The following is a 25,627-nucleotide window of genomic DNA, read 5'->3' on the forward strand; positions in this document are numbered from 1 at the left end:
CCAACTAGAGGCACTAAATCATTAATTCTACTAAATCATTTTATACATGTAAGCAACAATCTTTGCGTTAGTTTTGGCATTAACAATCTAGCATACAATAATATTTTAAAGCTTTATAAATAAACTCACCAATATTAGCAAGAATTGTCTCGATCGCATAATTAAAAAGTTTTGTTCTTAAACAATCATTAAATAAGTGATCTCACAAATAATAGATTGCAATTTGCTAACTCATGTGATTATCTTGTATATACATCTACCAAAATTATATCAAAACATCCACTAGTTTGATCAATGGACTCATATTCTTTCAGAATGCAATGAATTAAATCTCAACTTTTGTTAATGAGGTTTTAATAAATCATCTTCTTTGAGAACAAAGGGCACTTGAGAAATCTTTAAAAATGAAAAACCTTCAGGTTTTTTAATAAATATCGATGTAAATTATCATATTGTCGCATCATTATTAATCGAGATAGTCCAACCGGTCATGCCAACTAAGTTAATATATTTGGAATAATAAACTCTAAATTTACTATGCACGTGATTCAATAATACTAATGTAAACTTCTGATTTATCATCTCATGTGATTAAACAAATAGACATATTAACATTGTATCAAAGCCCAAGTCAAGAGGTAGCTATAGATGTCATCTTTGAAGCATCTAAACTCAATATAATAAAATAAAAGCCTAAGCCACATGCATTTATTGCTAATAGAATTGATCAATTTTCAAAATATATGTGTAAAATAAAACAATGTTCATTGTTATACCATAAATCCACTTAATGATAAAATATTCATAAAAATTAATAATAATTATATTAAAAATAATTAAAAATTAAAAGAATATGAAAAATTATATTTAAAAATAAATAAAAATGAATTAAAGCATAATTTAAAAAATATTTTTTTGTTAAAAAATAAAAAATAATTAAAAATAAAAAATCAATTTTACCAAAACTTAATCTTATTTTTTAATTTCTGATTTTCAAATTTTTTTTATCAAAATAAACGTTAAAACTTAACCAACAAAAGTGGCCTCAGCATGCATAACGGGTAAAATACAGTCCGATGGCTGTTGACATAAAATAAGGGAAGTACTGGAAAATAATAAAAAGAGAATCTGCTGAAGAGGGATAAACAAGCATAAAGTTCCACAATGATAGATGTTACTGTTTCTTGCAAGACTGAGCCCCAGTTACAGTCACCATTACTATCTCATCATTCAGGTTCCATTTTTACCGGGGTCAACAAGGCAGATCCATCGATGTTTAACTTGTGCCATCTAGGAGGGAGAAGTTTCCATGAATGCCTACAACCCCAGTACTCCATAATGCTTCCGAGGCACCAATAGAGCATGGAATTCCGCTGCTTTGGTCATGGCTTTGTCCACTACTTGATCCGAGTTGAAACTCCCATTGAGCACAACAGAGTTTCTTGAAAACCAAATCTACCGGAGCACGAAAGCCAAACAGAATGGCATGATTACATTTAACTGACTAAAAGTTGGCTTCAAATTAGTTCATTCAACTTTGAAGAAGAAGATACACACAAACCACAAGAAGGATTAGTAATAGTAGGGAATGTATGCCCTCAAATTATCACTAACTTTCAAAACCTAAGGGTTACTACAATCTAGTTACTTCCTTCAACTTTACAACATAAAAACAACTACAATATCCTTGTTTAATGTCTGGCTGCTTTAAGGAAATTGTCGAATGGGCTAGCAGGAGGCAACCTCATTGATAAGCATGGGTCGAGCTGCAAGACAGCACCGTTAAAAGCATTCCCGTTTGAAATCTGTAATAGAGACCAGCAAACATGGTTACAAAAGGAAAGCAGATCATGCTAATATCATGAAACTGAGTAACGTGTTCTATATGTCATTTTTCCAAGTTTTAGCAGTTTTCGTTAGAAACTCAACCCAACATTTTAAGGAATTTGTTATTTACCTTCTTCAGCATCATCACGTGTCTGTCAGCAGCATCGGTTGTCAGTATAGTTTTATTGGCAGCTTCATTTTGATGATTTTCATGGGCCAACCAGTTGGAGAGCTTCTTCCTTGTACCTGTGCCGAATGCTTCACATTGGCTAGCCATGGTATCATACGGGAGAGGTGATGTAGAGATGGATGTTGCTGCAACTTGACCAGCCACCTCGAGTGCCTAAAAAATACGGTAATTTAAACAAACATATGATCATACAAAGATTCATGGCATGTAATTGCAGAAAATTACAAGAGATTACCGATTGCAAGAGTTGTCCAATGTTAATAACATTGGAGATAGAAGGGGATGCAGGCGCTTTAGGAATGAAGTGGGACAGGTCGAGGACAGATGCTTCACTTCTTGCATCATCTTCGAGTAATTGACTTGTTTGAACATCCTGCCACATAAGCGGTGACCATTTAGGTAGATTTGAAAAAATTTATTCGAGTAACACACTTCGCAGCTTAACCGCTACCTCATCAAAAGAAAGAGACTCTTTTGAGTAGGGAGTCATTTGATTGTGGTCCAAGTCAAGAATAGATCGTGGACCAAACATGAACGCATCATCAGGTGTGAATGGCTCTGTCAACTGCTTCGTAAGATCATCTATCTCGAGCTTAGCAAGCACAAAAAAAGTAGTATTAGAAACTTAATAGACAGAGAGGGCATTTCTAAAGTAGCAGTGGATAAATTTTGTGCATCCAACCTCAGTAATGGTCGATAAATTTCGAACCAAGATATCCATCAAGATGTTGTTGGATTCATCTATTTTATCCCGCAACTCCGATAGCAAAGAAGAGGCCAGTTGGTTATCAGAAACCAATCCATAACATTTGACATCCGCTTGAGGCCTTACAAACACTTGAAAGTCTTCATTGATGCCTAGATAAGGATCAGCCTGAAAATAGATAAGCATGGTTGCAAATAAGTGACATTGCAGTATACCGATTTAATGAGTTCTATACCACAAAAACTGCCAACTTTCTCGCATTTGGCAACCAAAAATAGTTTTTATCTAGCAATTCAAGGAAAGTAACTTACATCAAATGGAACTATGGACTTGATGAGATCGATCAGATCAGGTATTTGATATATCTTAGCTGCAAACATCAGCATGCTCATTGACAGCATAAGGATTGATCGCTGGAACGCTGGAGTTAACGTCCCTGACAAACCCCACACAATAAAACAAAAAGTTAACAAATTAAATATCCAGTCCTAAAATATAAAAGCCCGCCTATTAAGAGCACATACCATTGCTAGGGTCCAAGGAGATATCCTTTAGAGACAAGGGAAGTTGGAAGAAGCGGACAACGAGATTGTCATTAATGTTCTGTGACATCACATTTTAGAATACTATTAGCGGAGGGACAAAGTAAAAAAACCATATATGCAGATCAGTTAGCAGCCACTTATCATGTTATTTTTCTTGGTAAAAGTTTTCTTTGTGAAGATCATCTCATGACTCTCTCGGCAGCTGCCGTATTATGTTTTAATTAAATGAAACCATCACTAGAATCCAAGCAACATAGGACCCAAAAATAAATTCAGGAAAAGAAGTTCCGAATTAGTCAAGGTTAACACCATGTAGCATTTCAATTTACCTTCAATCGTAAAGAAATTAACGTCAACATGGAAGAGTGTGATATGGCTTCTATGTTTGAAGGCAAATTATCAGAAAGAGTGGTCTGTATCCAGAAACCTGACAGTAACTGCATTATCTGATCCTCCGTCAGCTTCATGATGTATGGTTCCTGAGCAAAAATTAATAGAAACATATCGATGGTATCAATGACCAAGTGGTAGACTAGATAATTGCACGTATAACGTAATTGTGACAAGAAAAAAAACTTACTGCCTCAACCATGTTTGATGCAGCCGTTCGGTCAATAATAGAGGTTATAGTATAGATGTTACGGGAACTCTTCACGACAAGGCCTTGTTTCGAGTCCTCCTCCATATTGTCCTTTCCTTTAAAATCTTCATGAATATTACAACCATTCTTCTCCAATTTGATGCCATCCTTTTCCCTTCGGAGCTTTTCAAGCAACGCTGATATGGATGCAAATGCAGAAGCATTGGTGGAACGCCATCTTCTTGGTTCATAGACAAAACCGGAACGCAGAGATGCAACTTCATGTCGAGGATGACTAGAACTTGGAATAAGAAGAGCTGAAAATATGTGGTGTGCTCCCATACGGACCTCAACATTGGGATGCAACATTGCTTTCATCAGTTGAACAAGAAGATCTTCAGGAAACACCTATGATTATTTAGCAAATGGTTCGGCGAGATGTGATTAAAAATAACTTCAATCATTATCCAAAAGTAATTTACATATGCTAAAGCGTCTAGATATTTGACAAAAGAATACAAAAAACGGAAATTTCTGCAAACAGTAATTGGGGAAGCTACAGCACATAAAACAGATCGTACCTGTTGTGAGCGAGAGGAGATTAATGCTAATGAAATCATATGAGCAAGGACCATCAATGATCCAATTGTTGCACGAGCAACAATGCCAGAAGAAGGCAACTTCTCGAGTGATATTGCCATCATGTTGAACAGAGGTAGTGCATTATCAATCTAGTAAAAAAACAACAGAAACTCAAGTAAACTAAAAGCATTGCACAAAACACAGCAGAATGTACCAAAAAAAGATTTCAAATTTACCCCTTTTGCTATTTCCAACAAGCAGTCTTCGATGGAATTTTGAAGCAAGATATTTAAGTTTGACTCTTGCTGCCCTACCGATTCAAGAGTGGCTTGGAAACTTTTTCTCAGATGCCTGCATAGATCACTAACGAAACCAGTTTCGGCAAGCACCCCTCTAGATCTAGTTTGCCTAGCTAAAGCAGCCGCAACTTGTACGATATTAGATTTCAGCTGAGGGTCATGGGACACATTTTTGTGGTCTAGATGACGTATAACAGCACCTAAAATAAGTTGGTGATTCCCTGAAGCCTCCCAGTACAACATGTCAGATAAAACCACCATTGTCAACCCCTGCTGAGGAACCCAGTGCCGTCGAGAATCAAGGTAGACAAATACCGGATCAAGTACTTGGCGCAATGTTGTACTCTCCTTTGCCAGCTCAACCATTCTCTGAATACAAATTTGAGCCCAAACTTTAGGCGTCTCAATCTCTTCCCTGTAAAACGGAAAACGAAAAAAGAAATGCAGTTTAGGAAAACAGAAAGGGACCCGAAAAGGTACAAAACCATTCTATCATCACTGTGTTTCATAAAGTAGTTTGTCATATCATATAAAAATTCTCCTTTACAGCTTAGTAATAATGGTACCTTGTCAAAAGAAAGGGATCCTTTTTCTCTGGTTGAGGCCGGATAATCATGTTGCTAGGACTGGAATCACAGGCCACAATGGCACCTCTACCCTCACACCGAACAACTTCATCTACCCAATTATGATGGGGTTCTCTCTCATTATCATCATCAATACGAGTGTCTAGCTCATAGTTATCTAAAGTGGCATATACCATCTGCAGTTGGGAACATCAAAATTTTGAAAACAAACCGGCAACAGTGAGGGAATTACAAGAAAATAACTACAAAATGCACTAACCTCATCAAGAGCAGCAAAGATATAGGAATATTGAGCCATGAACCAGACCTACCAAGGAAAAAAACCCTAATGAGTTAAACTATATCTCGAGATTTAATATGGATGGAAAAAGTTGGAAATTGAGAAAGTTGCTTCATTACATGATTAATTTTGTGAACACGGAAACAGAAAAGGAAATGAACTTTTTTAAACTACCATGGCAGAAAGGCACTGCAAGCTAGATGCTTTCAAGCAACGTCTCTGATGTTCTTCCCCGTCCTCACGTGCCAACTTACACACTTTATGAACAAATTTTTCGATGCTATGTGTGTAAGTTCCATCCACCTGATCATTGCATGGATACAAATATCTAATAATAATTAAATTTCATTTGGATATCCATTCAATACATGGAAATGAAAAACAAATTTCATATGCATCCCTTGTCAGAAAAAAAATACTTGCAGCACTAAATGATTTTCATATCAGATAGCACAGAGAGTAAATAATGTTTGTACATTCCCCTCTAAGTAAAAACCCAGGAAACAATTAAAAATTATCTTAAAAGGGAAAGCAACCATTAACCTGACTATAGATGAACGAGGTCAAGGTTTCGCATCCAAGGATCCGCATAGCATCTTGCTTAGAGTTATCGAGCAGTTCAGTAACAACATTCAGCAAGTTAACAGCAAAATATGCCCTACAAGGTGAAAAAGCAAGTTTATCATACAAGAACATGCAAATAGTCAATGACTCTCCATACAAACACACAGAAATAAAATGAATTAAAAAAAAGAATTGGAAAATGATTACTTACATCTGCGCCTTACACATGCAAAGCAACTTGTTGTAAGCTTCTGTAACAATATTGATGAATTTGATGTGCTCATAGCGCAGCTCTTTGTAGCATCTTTCTTCAAGATACTTGGCAATCTATTAAAAAGCCAAGGAATAGTAAATATATCAGCGTGCAGGCATAAAATCGTAAGGCTACACTATGGTTAATTTGCAGACAAATAAGAAACATAGTCATTATTATTAGTACCTTGGGAATTCGGAAAGGATTTTTGGCAGCGTATTCACATAATTTGACAATTTTCCTTTCATTGGGAGGGGAGTCCTGCAATACACGGTGAGGCTTTAAATTTAGAATTATAGCTTATCAAAAAGTAAACACATCACATATTGAACCTACTCTTCAAAATCGAACCAATTAAACTGCTAATTGCTTCAGCTAAGAATTTGGCTATTTCTCTCGGTCATTCCAAGATCCAACAGGAGGATCAGACATTTTAAAAATTATAAAACCATCAACTATGTTATCCTGCATGAGTTCAATAGCTTTACGAACAGTCACGCCAAAGCAACCAATTATAACAAAAGCAATAACTTAGACTCCCATTGAAAGAAAAGAAGATAACTCTACCAGCCATTAATGGCATATTAAAGAATCAAAGATTCTCTATTATAACCCTTGCCTTAAAACTAAAGAACCCCCAACTAGATAGCTTTAAATGCCTGCACCAAAAACTCAAATACATACATATAATGGTAAGTTTCATCATCAAACAATGGGGGTACTGAACCTACTGGCCATCAACACATTACCAAAATTCATAAGCCAAAAAGAACAAAAAAGAGTGAACAATTTACTCACAGGGGACTTGGGGAAAATTTCAGACAATAATTTCTTATAACGTTTAACAGGTTGTCTAGATCTTGACCTCAAAGCAGGACAACACACACACATGCTTCCACAAGCTGGGAAGATCTTCCTTGAGATGAACCCCATTTCTGTACATGCAAGAAGGGAGATATTTTAGACCATAAACAATAAATAAACCTAAAAAAAGTCTCATCTTTGATGCTCCAAAGCATGAAACCATCATTTCCAACAAAAGTCTCATCTTTGGTAGTGGTATTGGATAAAAACAAAAGGCGAAAATTTCGAGCTAAAATAAGAACAAGGATGAGCTATTTGTACCCTAAAACTAAATGTAGAGACCAAAATATCACCAACCCAGGCAGGAGAAACAAATAAAAAGAGCTCTAATCAAATCTATAATACAAAAATCAAAGACCCATCTTTGAAAAATAAAATTTAATAGGATACTAAGAGCAAATGAAAAAGAAAGTATAAACCTTGCTCAGCAGCAGTGACTGGCAGATCTGCAAGGCTGAGGCTAACTTAGCCAAAAAAACGATCAAAGAGAAAAAGGCGCGTGCTTTAAGAGAATTCAAAGGAACAATATCAAAGAGAGTGCATATAAGCAAAGAATCACGTGATGGGGTGTGTCAGGATTTTCCCAATATATGTCTGTTTGGTGGTAAAAACTAAAAAGTGAAATGTTTTGTCTTTGTACCAGAACTTGGAAGACCACAAAACTCAGAGACAACACCACCCACTCAAAGAACCAAAAAAAGAACACACTAGTTCATCAACTTTGAATTTGTTTGAATTTTTTGCTTTATGGTACAGGGTAATCAATCTCATTGTACAAAAAAGTCTTCTACATACCTTTATTTTGAATGTAGGGGATAATGGATTGTTTTGTACCATGTCATTGTAAAACTTTGTTAGGCTTTGGAATATGCACTTTAATCATGGTTAGGAATGGTGTTTGGTCCATAATTGTATTTGATGCTACTCTTTGGACCCATTCTGAGAATCTTCCATTCATGAAAACATTAATTTACTAAAAGAAATGAGGAAATTTCTGTTTTTGTTAATTTACATAGATTTTGAAATTTCCTTTCTTGCATGAGAGCAAAAGCTAGCTCATATGATTGTAAATATCTATTTAAAGAAACTCAATGTTTTTAAATTAAAATATCAAATTTAAATTTGTAGATAAAATATAAATTATGAGAGAATTTATTTCGAAATGATATTTGATTAATTCGATTTTATTTGTGACCAAAAATATATATGTCTATATATATATACAGTTGTTGAGTTTTTTGGTCATTTATTTTGCAGCATTCAAATTGATTCAAGAAGAAACGTTATAGAGAGCTATAAGAGGTTAATAAACTTGATAAGTACGGTATCAACTTGCATTGATTTAATTAATTATTATTTTTTCCTTGATCTATGTTGAATTCATTATTAGAATGGAGTATAATTAAATTAATAAATTACTATATTGTGTATACATTTTTTTGTTTCCATGAAAGTTTCTCTAATCTATAGATTTATTAGATGCTTATCTAATAAGGAATCTGGATTTCTTAAAATTATTTTGGATTTAATAAATATTTTTATATTTTTTATATTGAACTTAACTAATTTATCCGTAATACATGCATTATATTTATTACAATTTGCGTAATAAATATAATCCAAATTCAAATTCTTCCCAAATGAAGCATTAAAAAATTTAATCCTCCAATTTTCCAAATTTAAGATGCAAGTCCAATATTAACACTACTAGAATTCTTTACTCTAAATTCAACTTTTGTTACATAACATATCTAAACTTGTATTTAATGACAAAACAGACAATTAAATTTGACAGAAAAATTTTATGGGAACAAGACTTTAATTTGAGGATTCAATTAAACTATTTTGAAGTTTATATAAATCAATTTAAAATTTAATACATAATTTAACTCAATAATTGTTGTAAATCAACGTCTGATGAAATTTAATCAAAACAACATAGAATTGTTGTCAGTCAAGGTCCTACAATTTGAGTTGTATAAATCACATGGGGCAAATATATTAAATGCTAGTGCTATCATAGGAGAATTAAGTAGATGAATTATGAGAATATATATATAGAGAGAGAGAGTGATAGGCAAGTTGGGTTTGACAGTGACCTGAATGGGAAATGAGGATACATGATTCAACTACCATAATAAATTTAACAATAATATGAAGAATTACAGGTTGTATAACTTTAAAGGCTGGGACCTATGATTGACCACAAATGGATTACTTTCCAGTAGAGTTGGCTTCACCTATAAATAATATAATGTTAATACAAATAGCCAAATTCCCAACTCCATCTTCATATATAACCATCCATCAAAACAAAATTATGGATTAATTGCACAAAACATCCCCAAATTATATATAAATGAAATTTTTTAAAAGAAAAGGGTCAAACACATTGTTGTCATGGAAGCAAACAAGATTTGAATACAAACAGGAAAAAGGATTACAAGGAGGCATTAATAATAATTATCATAACCATATGAGAAAAGAAAAGGCATTAAATGAAAATGACTTTGATTATGTCTTTGGAACATTGTGACAAGATATCCAAGCCAAACATTTCCATAATAATTTGCTTTTTCCTAGATTTTTCTCCATCCTTTAATCGTGAGATTTAGCAAAAGGTGAAATTCATATGAACCCCACCCCAAAGGCCAAGCCCCATAGCAGCTACTACCAAGAAATTTGCAGTGAGCATTTCAAAATGAATGACTTACAGAAGGGACCAACTTTCACTGCTCTCAAAACATTTCTTCAAATGCATATCCTTCATTTCTTGAGGCCGTATACGGATCGTAAGTAATCAAGGATCTCTGCACACGCTATGGCACTTGCCTCATTACAAAATACTTCATCCCATACCTTGAGAAGATCTGTTCAATAGCAACTCAAGTCAGCATTCTGATTCACTTCTCTACCTTGTTCAAATAAAGAGATTTTTTTTCGGGTTAATTGCACTAGGTAGCTCCAGCCTCCAAACTAAGAGCTAAATTCTAGTAGGTCCTTTCATCAGTTTAGCTGTCTGACAGCTTGGATCTAACATGGTTCCATTTTAAACACGAATGGATGGATTAATAAATATTAGCATTTAATGCAAAAGCTAATGGCCATACTGACGAAAGGACCTAATTAGATTAGAACTATACTTTAGTTTGTGTATTCAATTGGAATGTTTTGAAGTTTAGGGACCAATTTAGAACTTAGTCTCTAGTTTGGGATTTCTGATTGTCTGGTGCAATTAACCCCTTTTTTAGTGAACCAAAGATTCTGTTATCCAAACTTTATATTAATTAGGAAACAGATCTATATTATTAAACATTCAAGAGGAATTTGTATGACTCAGAAAAAGGTATAGTTGGTAAACAATCACATAAACATACCAGCCTTGTCTGTAGGAGAAAGAAACAGAATAAGCATGTCAAATCTTGGAACCTTGGTTAAATTTTCTAGATACTTAATAGCCAAATCCACATCTTCCCTGCCAATTGATAAACCAATAAGGAGTTAAGAATCTGGCCAAACATAAAATAATAAACTGGCATGAGTCCCAGGCAGTAGAGATCATAGAAAGACTTCATTTACCTGAAAAATGTAGCGACACATTTAACAATGTCAACTAACATGGAAGCAGACATTGCGTTTTTAAAGATCTGTGGTAAAGCACTTGGAGATGTAACCTACAAATTAAAACAGAAAATCAGTTGTGGCACAAATGAAGAGACTTGGACGAGAAATAATAACATTCACATGGACATTCATCTTAAAGGACCCCATATAGGTGCCTTATTATGTAAAACAGAAATAGAAAATATGAACTAACACAGACCTTCAAAAGATGAGCCTGTAGCGAACGGTCACCAGATAGGGCTCTCCAGGAAACCTCAAATTGATATGCTGTATTTGGGGGGCTGATGCTTTTTGCAGCTTCAGCCATGGCTCGACTAGCTGCACGAGAAGCAAGGTCTTGCACTGAAGCCTTCAGCTCTTGCTTTCTGCTTTTGGTATCTCTCTATGAAAGATTGAAAGAGGTACAGTCAACCCGATTTTGTTTAAGAGAAAAAGAAAGAAAACAAAAATAACATGATACATTCTATGAGTTATAAAGGTAGCAACGAATAGGTTTACTGAAGTCTTCAGATCTTGCTTTCAAGTTTTGGTATTTCTCTATGGAAGATCAAATGAGGGCACAGTCAACCTAATTTTATTTAAGAGAAAAAGAAATAAGAAAGAGAACACAAATAACTTGATACATTCTATTAGTTATAGAAGTAAGTTGCAAAGGATAGATTTATGCAATGAATTCATCTTAAAAATTAATAAACAGTACACTGAACCCTAAGACACTTAAAGACAGACCTTATAGATTGATCTCAAATAATTTAAGGCAATGCAACTACAATTGCTCATTGAAGTACATCACTGACTCCCTACCTAAGCCAATAAAAAACACCTAAAGCAATTCTAGAGTATATGAAGTAGTGGGATTTCAAATTCAGGATAATATATTTGCTTATGAAATAAATTTTCCCTGCTTCAAAACTCAAATCCAATTTGTAACTCGTAAAGTAGTAATTCAAGGTGTTTCTTAAAAAAGGTTAATAAAAATTTTATGGGATGGTCATCAGGAGACCACCTCAGAGGGAAGGAGTCTGTAAGGATGAGCACTAGAGTGAGGAATTGGCAGCAAAAAAGTACAAACAATACAAGAGGAAGATGCACCTTTTACGGGATTGTAGTATTTTAATTACTTAAGAAAAAAACCATACCGTTCTCAGAAGTAAAGGAAGTGTGAGCAATAGAAGTCTCAATGGAAATAATATATAAAAACTATATATTGTTACCTTAATGTTCTCCGGACCAGCAATCTCTGCATCTAGTTGAGTACCATCTGCAGTATTTCCAGCACTGGTATTTCTTTTTCCTATTTCCTCCAAAGTTACAGATCCCTTCTCAGGTTTCTTCTGCTTGTCACATTCAGAAACCTACCAAAACAGACCATGCTAAATGTAAAAACAAATAATTTCCTATTCTAGCCTAGAAAAGTACATTTGAAAAACTTTGGGCTTCAAGATATAAATGAACTCAACATTCATCTTTTCCTTTGAAAAATAATCTAGAGTTATATGTCATTCCACACTGCAAAACTGGTCTATGAAGAAAAATGAACGAGCAATTCATTCCTTTCCACCTATGCCTTTCAACAGATTCTAATTACTTCATCAGCATGTAATATATACTGTCAGCCATGAATATAGCTATCACTACCAAGAAATGCTACGCCTTAAACAAGAAAAAAAAAAAACCATGCAACATGTGCTTAAATAGTTACCAAGGTTTACCAGATAATCGAGAAATTGTTACAAGAACTGTATTTATGAATATCAGTGAAACTCCAAAACCATTTCATCCTCAACATATAAACATCCTTGACTTTTTTTTTAAATACCAACTGTTAAAAGAGGAAAAAAGAAGTTCTAAAAGTTGGTACCTTAGTTTGAGACCCTTGAACTGCAGCAATTCCTTTCCTTTGTGTACTATCTGACATAGTATGCATCCCAAGTCCATTATCTATTGTCGCAGACTTCCCTACTTCCTGAGCTCCTTGCATAGACTTTTTTATAACCCCTGATGCCTTCTGCAGAATCTCCTGGGATTGATGAAAATTACAATGAGAAAAACCAATTGATTGCTTAGAGAAACAAAGAAATAATAACAAAACAGAAAATCTTCCGAAAACCATCCCCATAAATTTGCTAAGAAAACTAAAAGAAAAGGAGAAGGCTGCATGCCTTCAGCTCAGTCATGGCCTGGTTAACATCCATGATTCGTAACCAGTTTTATGATCAACCACAACTTTTTCTAGATAATTTTAGGTCATTGAGCTATTTCAAAGTTAAAATCAGAAGGTATATAGAAGAAGATGAAACAACAAAAACTGCTTACTTTCTCATACAATGCTTTAAACTCTGCATGCTGTTTCTTCATGTCTTGATTATTAGGCTCTAACCTCAGGCCAAACTCAGCATCTGCAATCAACTACGTCCACCATATAAGATCTATCAAATTTAAATAAAAGCAGTAGAAATGAATCAGCTTAGGAGTTAATCCAAGAGACAACTTGCACTCAACATACCTTCAATGGATTCTTTAAGTTTCCCAAGTTCTTTTCTAGCCGTTGCTCGACGGGAGTATGCTTTTATGTAGCGATCATCAAGATTTAAGGCCTCTGAACAATCATCCTCAGCCTCTTGAAATCTAAAGAGAGAATAAAAATAACATTCATGTTACTTCCTCATCAAATATATTACTCATGCAGCAAGCCAATCACAAACATTTGGCCATTAAAAGAAATCAATAGAACTACAGGAGGCTACCAATATAAGTGAACATGTAAAGAGTGTCAGGCATACTTTCTGATCTTAAGATAGGCCATAGCCCTATTAGCATAAGCTACAGCTGTTGGAGACAGGGCAATGCTTCTTGAGTAGCAATCGATAGCTTCTTTAAATTTCTTCTGCTTAAAATATTCATTTCCCTGCAAAAATTTCAAAGCATTTTACTCTAGTCAACGCCAAATATAGCTGAGACATTGGTCAAAAGGAAAATGTATGAAAACTGAACTTCTCACCAGTTCTTTCTCAGAAGCAGCATCAGGCATATTCTCTTCAGTCACAAAGCTAGTTGACAAATTGCTCCGTTTATCATAATTCTTCAAATAATCATATTGCTCGGAACTAGTAGTTGACGAAGAATTATTCAGGGACCTCTTCCCTGTTGGCCTTCCTTTCTCAGTGATATTCTGTGACAATGAGACCATGTAAGATTCCACAATATCAAATTATCAGAACTTTCTTTATCCCTTCAGATTAGTCCCATACTTAAACAAAATGTGAGGATTGAAAAGTTACCAATTGTTCTTTACCAGAAGCCTGAGATGTCATTTTCTTGTTTTTGCCTTTGTCCTTGAGCGAAAGTTCCCAGTCCTGCAAGTCATTTAAAAAGCCCTGGAAATCCTAAAAGGAAGAAGAACACAAAGAGAACCCAGATGATAACTAATAAGAAATAGAATTTCAGTAATCCAAATTCCAAAGGTCAAACCTTTAAGCTTGAATACAAATCAACTCTTGTATCTAATTAACTTAAACATTCCTCGAGCAAAGCTCAATTTCCATAATGAATTCAACAAACTAAAGCAATAAATGTAAAAAAATCATAGAAAACATCTTTGGGAAGCCAAAAAGTAGCATCTTTTGAGCTTCATACTGAACCTTTGAATGAAAATGAAAAAAGAACCCATTAAAAGCAAAAAGAAGAAGTGAAATACCATGGCTTGATCACGGCTGTGCTTGCATGCCATCAAAAAGATTAGAGGAAAAGTTGGCTAAGGAAGATTCTGGAAGAGTGCGGAATTGCTTTGCTCTGTTGAGTTTTCAGTGAGCAAACTCCAGAACCAGAGTCGACGAGGCCGATAAAAAATACTTCGATTTGAGCTTCAAGTCCTTTTATTTGTGGATTTATAGATGTGGAGCTTTGAGGCCTAAAATAAAGCCCATCCTTTGTATTGCTATATCAAAATTATGCTGTCCAGTCCTGTGTGTCATGATTGTAAATTATGGACTGGATCTATTATTTAATTGGTTAAATCAAGAATGAATGTAGGACAATTTAATTATATAAATTGAACAGTTCAAAACTGATAAAAAATTAAGGATCTGCTCGAAATTTTAATTTATTAATTTTAATTTTTTCAAAAAATTTGGGTTTTAAGTATAGGATAATTATTTGACCTAGGAGAATAAAATATTCCAAAAGTGAATTTAAAATGTTATTGTATGTATTTATTTTATTTACCCTGTTACATTTGGTTTTAAGAAATGGAAAATATTTTCGTCTTTATTTTTTCTTTTTAATGAATAACATTAAAGTACAAATGGATGGTAAGATGGATATGGAGAGTAAAAAAAAAAAAGAAATCAATATGTTACTATACTTGCAATATGGATCATTTTGGGTTTCAGTTCAATATTTTATTAAAAAATAATAATTAAGAGAAGCAAATAAAATTTAAGAAAAGAAAGAAAAATAGAAAAATAAAAACATTGAGCGGAATCATATTGCAACATATTATTTTTTGTTTTAGTATTCTCCATATCTATCTTACAGTCTATATTTGAGGTTTGTGACTACTTTCAACATTGTTGTCTCCAAAATTCGAACCCATATTTTATCTTCGAAAAGTAATATGTCTTACCATTATGACAATTAGTGGCATATAAGAATTTAACCATATCCATGATTAGAAAGTCATGTTTATGATTGGGATAAGAGTATCAATAATTAGAAATTCATGTTTATTACAGGGATAAGGGATAACCTTGTAAGGAACATTCATTGTAAATAGATAAACATGAAATCCGTTAACATACATTATTTTTAGAACAATTTATCTCAGCTCTCTCTATCTCAACTATATCATATTCAACAAAATGGGTTCATACAAATATCACAACACTATACTGTAGTGTACAAATGGGACATTCTAGTCCTTATTGAATTGTATGTAACCTTTCTCTCCCATACTCCATATATTAGCATTGTATCATAAATAAACTATCCTTTACACAACTTATATACAAACAGAAATGACGTTTTGGTAGTGCATTTCACTACCAGGCAGTAAGGGCAGACATCTTTTCATGCATTGTCTTGTAGCATTGAAGGCTGCAAAGGGGAAGCTTCGATTTTGAATCTCGGTACTTGTATGGATTCGTACAAGATGGAACTGCACATTTCTCTCGAGGTGGAGGGTAACTGCAAGGCTTAGGATCGAATATACTTGGTAAACCAACCTCATTGGGGAATGTTACAACTGTTCCTGAAGGCCCCATAAGCCATCTTACGGTGTCTGATGCAAGTATCATAGAATTTGTAGCTTTTTCCTGCACAAAAAGATAAAGATATATAGAGATGGAAGATATGGTTTGAATAGAAAGAAGGTATCATGTGTGATCTTTACCTGTGCCATTTCTTCTTGCCTCTTTTTTATCTTATCTTCTCGTTTCTTCCTACTTGAATCTTGGCCGAGAATTTTTCTGATAGCTTCAGCCTAGATAAATCAAGGAAGATTAATCCCTACATAGGCAGCTAATGGCAAGAAGGAGACTTTGAGAACCTTGAGATTCCAGGTTCAGGTCCCACCATGTCCAGATTTATTCAGGTTTGAGTTGTCCGGGTGCATTTTGGTTTATTATGTGCATAGTTCCATTATGGATTTGTAATGAGTGAACGTAATTGTGACTCTTTTAAAATCATAATATATCAAAACAAACATCAATGATATTTGTATGCCTCCTCTCTAACTTAACTGACATTCCGAAAGAGGGAGCCTTGGTCGAACCATATTCTCAAACTCATCCTAGCCTTTTCAGAAATAAGCAAAATTGAAAAGGAAGGAATAATGGTGCATACCTGAGATTCCCTAGCTGCCTTCTCGACCTGCACCCTACGTTTCTGAGCAGCCTCAGCTTTCTTCAGTTGTTGCTCTACTTCAGAGAGTTTCTCTTTTTGCTCTGTGATCAGATTATGCACAGATACTTATATAAGAGAGGTTTCACAAAATGTTCAACGGAATCCATGTTTGAGGATAGCATGAATGGGAAAAAAATGAAGCAAAAGCAACAATGCGTACTTTTGGGTGGAGCTGGAGGCAATCCATTTGGGAACTCGATTGGAGCAATACCAAAATTAGAAGAGTGATCTTTGCCAGCTTGCTGTGCTCGCTGACGCGTAGTAACAGTCATTTCCTTCTTAGAGTCCCCCAGGATATCAACAACCTCCTTTTTGGTTTTCTTTCTCCTATTTTCTATCTCAACATCTGAAACTGATTCTTCGTCCTCTTCCACATAATCAGTATCTTCAGAGGTTCTTCCCGATCTTGACTTCTTAGCTTCCTTGCTTATTCTTGACGAACCATAATCTCCAACATCTAAGCCATAAAGACCATCAATATTCCTAGTCGCTACCTTTGATATCTTCAGCTGTTTTCTTCCTCCATCTTCTCCATGTTCTATACCATAATCGGCAGTTAATCTGGCTGTTTTGACCTTCTCAAGGTATCGAATCTCATCATCATCTTCCTCATCATCAAGCACACCTTCTAATGAGCGTTTCTTAGGAACTCGCTTACTCTTACGAACTGGTTCATGCTTGTCTATTTCCTTTGTTGAGATATTGTCAGCACGTAGCCTACCTGTTGCATGATCTACCTGCCGTACACCTAAATCGCCTCTTGAGAAATCCTTCCATCGAACCCCATGCAAAGTGCTATCCCTCTCTGATGTAAAGGAGTGGTCATCAGAGTTATCCTGCATAAAATTACAGATCAGACACAGGAATCTCAACAAGTTTAACCTTCTGGGCATGCATGAGAGTAAGAATTTAAAAATGCAGGAAAAAAATCGGTTATGAGAATTCAAGCCATGCATATTGAGCTGAAAGATGCAAATCATCCGCTACACGAACATCAAAAGCTACTATGAGAAAAGAGTATGACTTGGGAATTCTGTATAATAGCAACCTTAATACTTGATTTCTTCAGTGATCGAGGGGTATCCGAAAAGCGAGAGGATTTTGAAGAAGAAGACCCAGCACCAGATGCACCATCACCTACAGATTTGGCATCAATGGTATGCGTAACACCACAAACCTTAAGTTTAACTTTCTTGACTTTCTTCTCATTTTCTAATCCATCTGAAACACTTCCGAAACTTCCTGCCATACTCGTACTTTTCCAATTAGTTGGGGCAAGGACACCTTCACTGCTTCTTTTTGAATCAACTCTCCCATGCCTCCGGTCACTGCTGCCTTGGAAAGAACCATCATTGGAAGCTTCATCAGAGTCCTCATATGCTTCATCTTCAACATTGACCACGTTCTGAATAAATTCAATGTCAATAGTTAATTATAAAGCCTTGAATTGCATAGGTTCGAATAGAACACTTTTTAATGAGAACCAAGAAGTACAAGAATTGTATCATAAAGATCATCTCATTTTATGTTGCTTACATTGTCTGAAGGTGGTGTGGATGACAAGGAAGACAAATCATGGAACTCTGTATGAGGCTGTGACTCACTCCGAGGACGACGGGACACACTACTCCTTTTCTTCCTTGTGGCAGTGCTTACGTTACTAAACCCTAAGCCTCTAAGGCTTTCCATTGTGGCAAACTACTGAAGCTCAAGCCTAAGACCTGTTGTCAGTGCATCCCAAACAAATTTAAGAGTGTCATGTTAGCCAATTGACAATCTATGGAAATAAAAGGAAGTAAACCTTCATCAATCATGCTAAAGCTATGAGAAAAGAGTGCATAGATGAAATCTAAAAGTTAGAATCTTTATGTTCCCCTATTCTACACCATATAAGATAAGATACATGGTTGAATTTGGCTCTAAGTAGCAGATCAGTGAGCCAATTCAGCTCCTTTCATAGTTAGATAGCTGAATTTGGCTCTCAGTAGCACAACAGTGAGCCAATTCAGCTCCTTTCATAGTTAGATAGCTGAATTTCGCTATCAGTAGAATATCAGTGAGCCAATTCAGTTCCTTTCATAGTTACATAGCTGAATTCGGCTCTCAGTAGAATATCAGTGAGTCAATTAAGTTCCTTTCATAGTTAGATAGCTGAATTTGGCTCTAAGTAGAATATCAGTGAGTCGATTCAGCTCCTTCCATAGATACATAGCTGAATTTGGCTCTCAGTAGAATATTAGTGAGTCAATTCAGCCCCTATAAAATCAATGAGCCAATTAAGTTCCTTCCAAAGTTACATAGCTGATTTTGGCTCTAAGTAATATATCAGTCAACCAATTCCAGTTCCTTCCAAATACTGAATTCGGCTCTCAGTACAAACCAGTGAGTCAATTAAGTTCCTTTCATAGTTTACATAGTTGAATTTGGCTCTCAGTGGAATATATCAGAGAGACAAGTCGGTTCCTTTCATGGTTACTAGCAGTATTTTAGCTAAGATTAACATACAAGACAAATCGACTTATATATTCCCAAAAGTGATCTAAATTCTAAACGTCTGTGCTAACATCCCAAATATATGGCTAAAACGAACTCAGTTAACAAAATTCAATAAAGATCATAACATAATAAGAAAACCCCAGAAGATAAAGCAAACCTAATAACAAAAACTCCATAAACAAACCAAAATCAAAACATCCACATAAGAAAAACCTGAAAAAAAAAAGATAACGGAGAGAACTTTACCTTTTTGTGTGGAAATGGATGAAAAAGGGCCTAACGGAAAACACCTTGGATCGCCATGGGAAGAAGGAAAGAAAAAGAATGAAGAGTTAAAAACCAAGGGGGTGTTGGCGATAGTACACCAATACACGCGGCAGGGTGTGAATGGATAGAGAAAGTTCGGAGTGGAAGGTAAAAGAACACTATTTTTTTTTGGTTTTGTTAAGGTTGGACTAGGAACTGGTGCCGACCAGCTGCTGAGTAATTGCTGGCTCATGTAATTACAGCACTGTGAAAGAGATAAAAAGAAGGAAACTTGATTTGGGTGGTGGCTTGTTGAAAGAGAAAATTATTATCACAAAAGCATAACAACAAAGGTTGATATTTTTGGAACCATTTCCCTGTTGGTGGAACCTTTTCAATGTTGATCCAAAGGCTTGACGTGGCTTAACTCCCATCGGCATTGCTGTTGTGATATTGGTCCCTGAACAGTGAAAACTGAAAAGTGAAAAGTTGATTTTTTGGGGTAAACTTCACCCTGGTTATGGATTCTCATAATTTTTTATTTTAGGTACTAAAAATAAAAAATTACAAAAAAGGCATTATCATGATAAACTGTTTTCATTTTGGTCATTATCGTTAGTTTAGGGTTAGGTAATTTGATTGTACACTCAGTTTAGTCACCTAATTTTAGTAAATCTTCATTCTAGTCAATTATTTTCTTTTTTAGAATTAATTTTATTTAAAAAAGAAAGAAAAAATTGAATTTTTACGAGGATTTGAGTTATTTAACTATAAAGATGAAACTCAAGTTTTTTCTTATAAAAACCCAAAAAAATTATTAAAAAAGCTAAAAATAATTCTAAAAGGGAAAAAACGGTTTTTCTTTATAAAACCCCGAGGCTTTTCCTTTAAAAACCTAGGTAATTCTTGTAAAAATATAAAATAAGTATACAATAACATTGTCTAACCTCAAATTAATGATGATGACCAAAATGTAAATGGTTCATAATGGTAATGTCCTTTTTTTTTTTTTTGGTGCTTAAAATAAAATTTATGAAAGTTAAGTGATAGTTTATTTGTTTGAAGGTAAATTGATTTTTTTTTAAAATTTTAAACGTTTAATATATTGTAAAAAGTAATGAAAAAAGGTGAATTTTAATAAGAGTTATAGAATGAGGGTCCATTTGGGCAATAAGTGGTGAGATACGACGGGTTAACGAGATAAAAATAGCATTGTTCTTGTTTTGGTTATTTTAATTTTGTTGGCAATTTAGTCCTTCTAATTATGTTAATTATTCAAATGAGTCATTACCTCTAAAAATTTCATTAATCTATTAACGAATTGCTAACATGACTTTTTTTTCTTTTACTCTTGACTAAAGTTAGAGAGCTCTCTATAATAATGTCAAAACACTTTTTTGATTTACTTGCAACATGAAAATTTCAATGTTTGCATCATCAACATTTGAATTATCTTTTAAGAATAAGATATCCAACGACAAACCATGACCTCACCCTTTTTTATGAGTCTACTTGCCAGCATGACTATACTGATCACCCTTTTTGATGTTGAAACACTTGAATTTTATTCGTAATTTGTGAGATTTCCTCTCTTTGTACAAAGTATGATTAGCTTTTAAATAAACTTCCTTCTTCAAAATATTAGTAATTATATTAATTGTATCTTTTTGCGGGTTTAACCATCAATACCAGTTCATATCATATTTGATATTGAATATATTTAAAATTTGTGAATCGATGAATAACTTAGGTATAATATATTAAAAAATAACACTAAGATTTCAAGAGGACTAAAATGTTATATCAAAGATGTTGTTGTCCACAGGTTTATAATTTGACCACGAAGCTAGAAATAATTTCATGGGGAGGGTTGGATTTGAATTATAAATTGATGAGAGAACTGAAATGCAATTTTATCACTCTGCAAACAAAAATTTATAATAATATTTGGAAGGATCAAATTTTAATTTTAAATTTTAAAAAGGTCAAAATAAAAATGAAAGACAAAATTTTCACTTTGGAGGACCAAGACCCTGCCTGTCCTCCTCTAATGTTGCCCTTGCAACCAAGCTGACAACTAAATTTACATAAGGACGTGATTGATATGATACTGATATTTTAAGGACTCAACTACAATATTTTAAATTTTAAAAACATTTAGCGCAGTCAACCTTAATTGAAAAGCATCTCTGCTTTGGGATCAAGGAAAGAAAGATATATTAGTAGTTTAATTGATCCAATTTTCAGTTTCCAACAACAATTATTTGAAAAATGAAAGTTCATGGAAATGCTAAAATGCAAAGAAATCACCTATATATACATTTCCTTTCAATTTTTTTTTTTGGGGGGGCGGGGGGTGATACAAAGAAATCAATACTTTGGGGTCTATAAAAAAATAATATGCAGATAGTAAACGATACAATGTTGAGATTCGATTCTGAACCAAGCCTTGGATTCACAAATGACCTCTTTTATTTGATTTTATTAATATACTACCAAACAGATTTCCAATTTTCCATTAGGGAATTATTGGTAAAAATACTACATCGGTCCCTGTACCATAATGAAGAATGTATTTTAGTTAAAATAAAGATAAAGATCCTTGTAGGTAGATAAATTAACAAGATTATATTTTTCGTAATAGTTGAAAAAAATTGTTAATTTTATGAGATTAACTCGGTTAAATGTTACAACATCAGTTTAAAATATGAGATAGTATGTTCATTTACTCGATTGTAGTTGGACTGGGGACTGGATTCTTGGTTATAACCATTACCTAGAGGAGTGTTCAGTGTTTGAACTTGAACTTGAACTTTGGGGCATTTTGGATGGGCTGACTATTTTAAACGAACAGAGATATGAGAGAGTGCTAATTCATACGAATAGCATGGAGGTGATTAAAGTCATTGAAGATAGGTAATCGGCGGATGCAAATTCAGCCTTGGTTAGATGAACCAAACAATTATTAAACTATGGAAGATTGTGGTTTTTCATGTTTGTTTCCAAGAAGAATAATAGAGTTGCCGATGGGATCACTAAATTGATTTTTGATAATAAAGAAGATGTCTAAATTTTTGAGGAGATTTCTTAGGAGATTTTCAGGACTGAGGTTTAGATAAAGCAAAAGGCTTTTTTTACTTCTAGTAGTTTGATGTAAGCACTTTGAGTTTGTTATATTCACCAAAAAAATAAGAAGAATAAGAAACCAAGTCAGGTTAAATTAATAGTCGGAATTAAGGTACAATAGATAAAAGCGAACAACTCATGTTATCGAAACCTTTTTTTTTTGAAATCGACTTATATTTGAAAAACGAAAATGGAGTCGCCACCAATCCCTTTCATGAAGTGTGATTGGATCACCTCGTAATTTGGTCGTTTTAATAAGATGTTTGATTTACCAAAACAATGTTTTTCAGCCTTCAAAATCCAAAAAATAGGTTCAAGAGTCGGTTACGCATGAGGAATGATTAGCAGCCTTATTACGCCCAAAATTGGTACCTGATTGATTACTTGATGTCTTAGTATCGATAATTGAAAATCTAAAGAGAATTTAAAATATGATCCCTTTTTTGTATTAAGATATTTTAATAGAAAAGACTCTATTCTGAATTAATCGAGAAGAAGGATCATGCCCCCGCGGGTTAGGTCACGATGCCTTTAGTTTTCGAAAACCAGAATAATGTCGTTTTTATCGTTATTTTAATCTTGTTTTTATATTTTGAAATAGATATTCGACTATTTCAATTTTAGAAAAAGTCATATTCTGTAAGTTAGGAACAGGACTTTTCTAAATTCCAAAAATAATAAACATTGTCACGGTATAAAAAAATTTCCTTTTTTATGCATCGTGCGAAAAAACGAACGTAACACTTAAAACGATGTTCATTTAACTTATTTAGGCATAATATACATATGGATAAATGCTTAAACTTAATGTATGATATGATGATAATGAATTAATTTAAAATGGTTATGTGGGTAGAATGATAAATAATAAGTAAATAAAGAAATATTATAATAATAACATAATTATAATATTATTATTAATAATCATATTATAGTTACTAATTCTAATACTAATAGAAAAAAACATAAAAAAGGAATATAAATAAATTAAATGCTAAACATTAAAAAAGGGTAAAGAAAATAATAAAAGGTATAAAAAATAAATATTAAAAAATAAAAAGTTCATAAAGGAGTAAAATTATATAGGCTAGGGACTGAATTAAGATTTGAGTGAGATTAAAGGTAAAAATTGTATATAAAAACAAGCAAATTAATTAAATAAGGACTAAAACAAAGAGTTTAAACAAACAGGGACCATATGGGTAATTATCCCAAACCCTTGAGACACATGTCATCCCCTAAATGGGTCCACAGTGGTTCAAGGACTAAATTGCACAAAATCAAAACAAAAAGGGAAAAAATAAAAGAAAATAATAATTAGTAGGATGAAATTGAGAAGTAACAAAAAAGCGGAAGGGCTAAAGTAGAAATTAGACCCCTTTTAAAAAAACACGTGAATCCTGTTGGGTCAAGTCGGGTTGGCAGGTCAGTCCCCTCAAAATGACGCAGTTTTGGGATTTAAGGAAATAGGCCAAAACGACGTCGTTTTCGACCCCTATTTATGTTTTAAAAAACGAAAAAAAATCATTTCATCTTAGTTTAAAAAAAAACTAAAAACCTTTTTCATTTTTAAACACACCCTAGGGCCGACCATTGGGTCTGGCAAGCCCCCACGACGGCCACCGGTCGCCGGCGATGGGATCCAACGTTCCCGGTGCCCTAAAAATGCAAAAAATGGCCATTTTTTGGGCCTTTTGACTCCTCAAACCCAGATATGGGGTAAGTGGTCCTCGAAACTTGACAAAAAAATTCGAGAAACCCTTTCAGTTTCTCTATCATTTCACCAAAGGAGCTGCCCATCATCAGGGACAGTATCCTCGTTCACTCTTGGTAGTGGAAACCAAAATGACTCGTGAGTTTTTTTTTATTTTATGTTTTATGTTTTTAATACAGAAAAAATGAAGAGAATCACCTTTTGAAAATTTTGTTCTATCTTTTTTGATTGCTTTTCGTGTCTGTTTCTGTTTTATTTCTCCTTAAAAAAAAACCACCCCTACAATTGTTTTTTTTAGGCTTTTTATAGTAGATTTTACAACATTTTTTATTTTATTTTTTTCTACTGTTTCAACTGCTCCTTCTTGCGTGTTAGGTTTTTGTCTTTTCTTCATTTTTTTTGTAGGTGGTGGTTGAAAATGATGGTTGCAAAGACAAAAGGCCTAGGAGCGACGGTAGTGCTAGGCTAGGGTGCGGAGCAAAAGTGACTAGGTGTAACAGCCCGATTCTGGGCCTAGTCGGAACAGTGGTTTCGAGACCACAAATTTGACGAGGGAAAATATTATTATTATTATATTTTTATGATCTAAAATTTCACGGAAAAATTTTGTAAAAATTTCGTTCGAAAATTTCGACGTTTGGGCACTCAATTTAGTCAAAAAGGACTAAATTGTAAAAAGTGCAAAAGTTGAGTTCTACATGTTAGAAGTGTCTAATTGTTATGAAATTATAAATTGATGGTCCTTATATGGTAATTAGGCCATTATTTAATTTATGGACAAAAATAGACATAAGAAATGGGTGAAATAGATTTTTTTTAAATGGGGGCATTTTAGTCATTTAGTAATAAAAAGAATTAAAAAGGGAAAAAGATGGCAAAATGTGCTCATCTTCTTCATGGTGAACGAAATCAGCAAGGGGGAAGTCATAGTTAGGGTTTTTAAGCTTCCAAGCTCAATAGTAAGTGCATCCTAGCCCCGTTTTTAATGTTCTTCGCATTTTTGAAATCCTCGTAACTCGGTTTAGCTTATTCTACCATTAATTCATGTTAGGGTTCATATTTGGAAAAATACCCATAGGTGAAATGTGTTTATTTTGCTGCTTTATGGTAGAATATGAAGCTAGAAATTATGTTAAACAACTTTTGCTAAGCGATTTTAAGCGAAAACGAGTAAATAGACATAATCGGTAAAAATAATTAATGTTCAAAAGTATGTGTTAGAGTGGGAATTTGATGTTATCAT

The 25,627-nt window shown here is 33.9% G+C and overlaps 3 protein-coding genes across 6 annotated transcripts; all 3 read right to left on the reverse strand.

Moving 5' to 3' along the window:
- Nucleotides 1–1,501: 1,501 nt before the first annotated feature.
- On the reverse strand, nt 1,502–8,071 carry LOC107886341 (protein SEMI-ROLLED LEAF 2). Of its 2 annotated transcripts, none has more exons than XM_041104727.1 (19): nt 7,697–8,071; nt 7,212–7,348; nt 6,600–6,674; nt 6,372–6,487; nt 6,140–6,254; nt 5,771–5,899; nt 5,576–5,623; nt 5,296–5,492; nt 4,667–5,144; nt 4,430–4,579; nt 3,849–4,256; nt 3,598–3,747; nt 3,248–3,326; nt 3,035–3,159; nt 2,700–2,891; nt 2,469–2,609; nt 2,253–2,390; nt 1,958–2,170; nt 1,502–1,805 (listed from the first exon to the last, which is right to left on the reverse strand). In XM_041104727.1, exons 2-19 carry the CDS (start codon nt 7,344–7,346, stop codon nt 1,692–1,694), a joined length of 3,003 nt encoding a protein of 1,000 aa, XP_040960661.1. In that variant the 5' UTR covers nt 7,347–7,348; nt 7,697–8,071; the 3' UTR covers nt 1,502–1,691. The 2 variants fall into 2 exon arrangements, with proteins under 2 accessions (XP_040960661.1, XP_040960662.1); XM_041104728.1 differs by having other exon boundaries at nt 7,539–7,707.
- Nucleotides 8,072–9,771: 1,700 nt separating this feature from the next.
- Nucleotides 9,772–14,762, reverse strand: LOC107927305 (RNA polymerase II-associated protein 3). Of its 3 annotated transcripts, none has more exons than XM_016858369.2 (12): nt 14,599–14,762; nt 14,183–14,287; nt 13,903–14,073; nt 13,685–13,809; nt 13,408–13,529; nt 13,218–13,300; nt 12,763–12,921; nt 12,116–12,256; nt 11,101–11,283; nt 10,857–10,951; nt 10,655–10,752; nt 9,772–10,147 (listed from the first exon to the last, which is right to left on the reverse strand). In XM_016858369.2, exons 1-12 carry the CDS (start codon nt 14,629–14,631, stop codon nt 10,044–10,046), a joined length of 1,419 nt encoding a protein of 472 aa, XP_016713858.2. In that variant the 5' UTR covers nt 14,632–14,762; the 3' UTR covers nt 9,772–10,043. The 3 variants fall into 3 exon arrangements, with proteins under 3 accessions (XP_016713858.2, XP_016713859.2, XP_016713860.2); XM_016858370.2 differs by having other exon boundaries at nt 14,183–14,257; nt 14,599–14,760; XM_016858371.2 differs by lacking the exon at nt 14,599–14,762 and having other exon boundaries at nt 14,197–14,281.
- Nucleotides 14,763–15,676: 914 nt separating this feature from the next.
- On the reverse strand, nt 15,677–20,030 carry LOC107927288 (uncharacterized). The gene is made up of 7 exons (XM_041104729.1): nt 19,545–20,030; nt 18,339–18,523; nt 17,851–18,207; nt 16,963–17,638; nt 16,743–16,843; nt 16,291–16,380; nt 15,677–16,213 (listed from the first exon to the last, which is right to left on the reverse strand). The coding sequence occupies exons 2-7, from the start codon at nt 18,489–18,491 to the stop codon at nt 15,941–15,943; spliced, it is 1,650 nt and encodes a 549-aa protein (XP_040960663.1). The 5' UTR covers nt 18,492–18,523; nt 19,545–20,030; the 3' UTR covers nt 15,677–15,940.
- Between the last annotated feature and the right edge of the window lie 5,597 nt (nt 20,031–25,627).

The sequence above is a fragment of the Gossypium hirsutum genome, chromosome D11 (assembly GCF_007990345.1).
Source record: "Gossypium hirsutum isolate 1008001.06 chromosome D11, Gossypium_hirsutum_v2.1, whole genome shotgun sequence".
In the NCBI taxonomy this organism is placed as follows: Eukaryota; Viridiplantae; Streptophyta; class Magnoliopsida; order Malvales; family Malvaceae; genus Gossypium; species Gossypium hirsutum.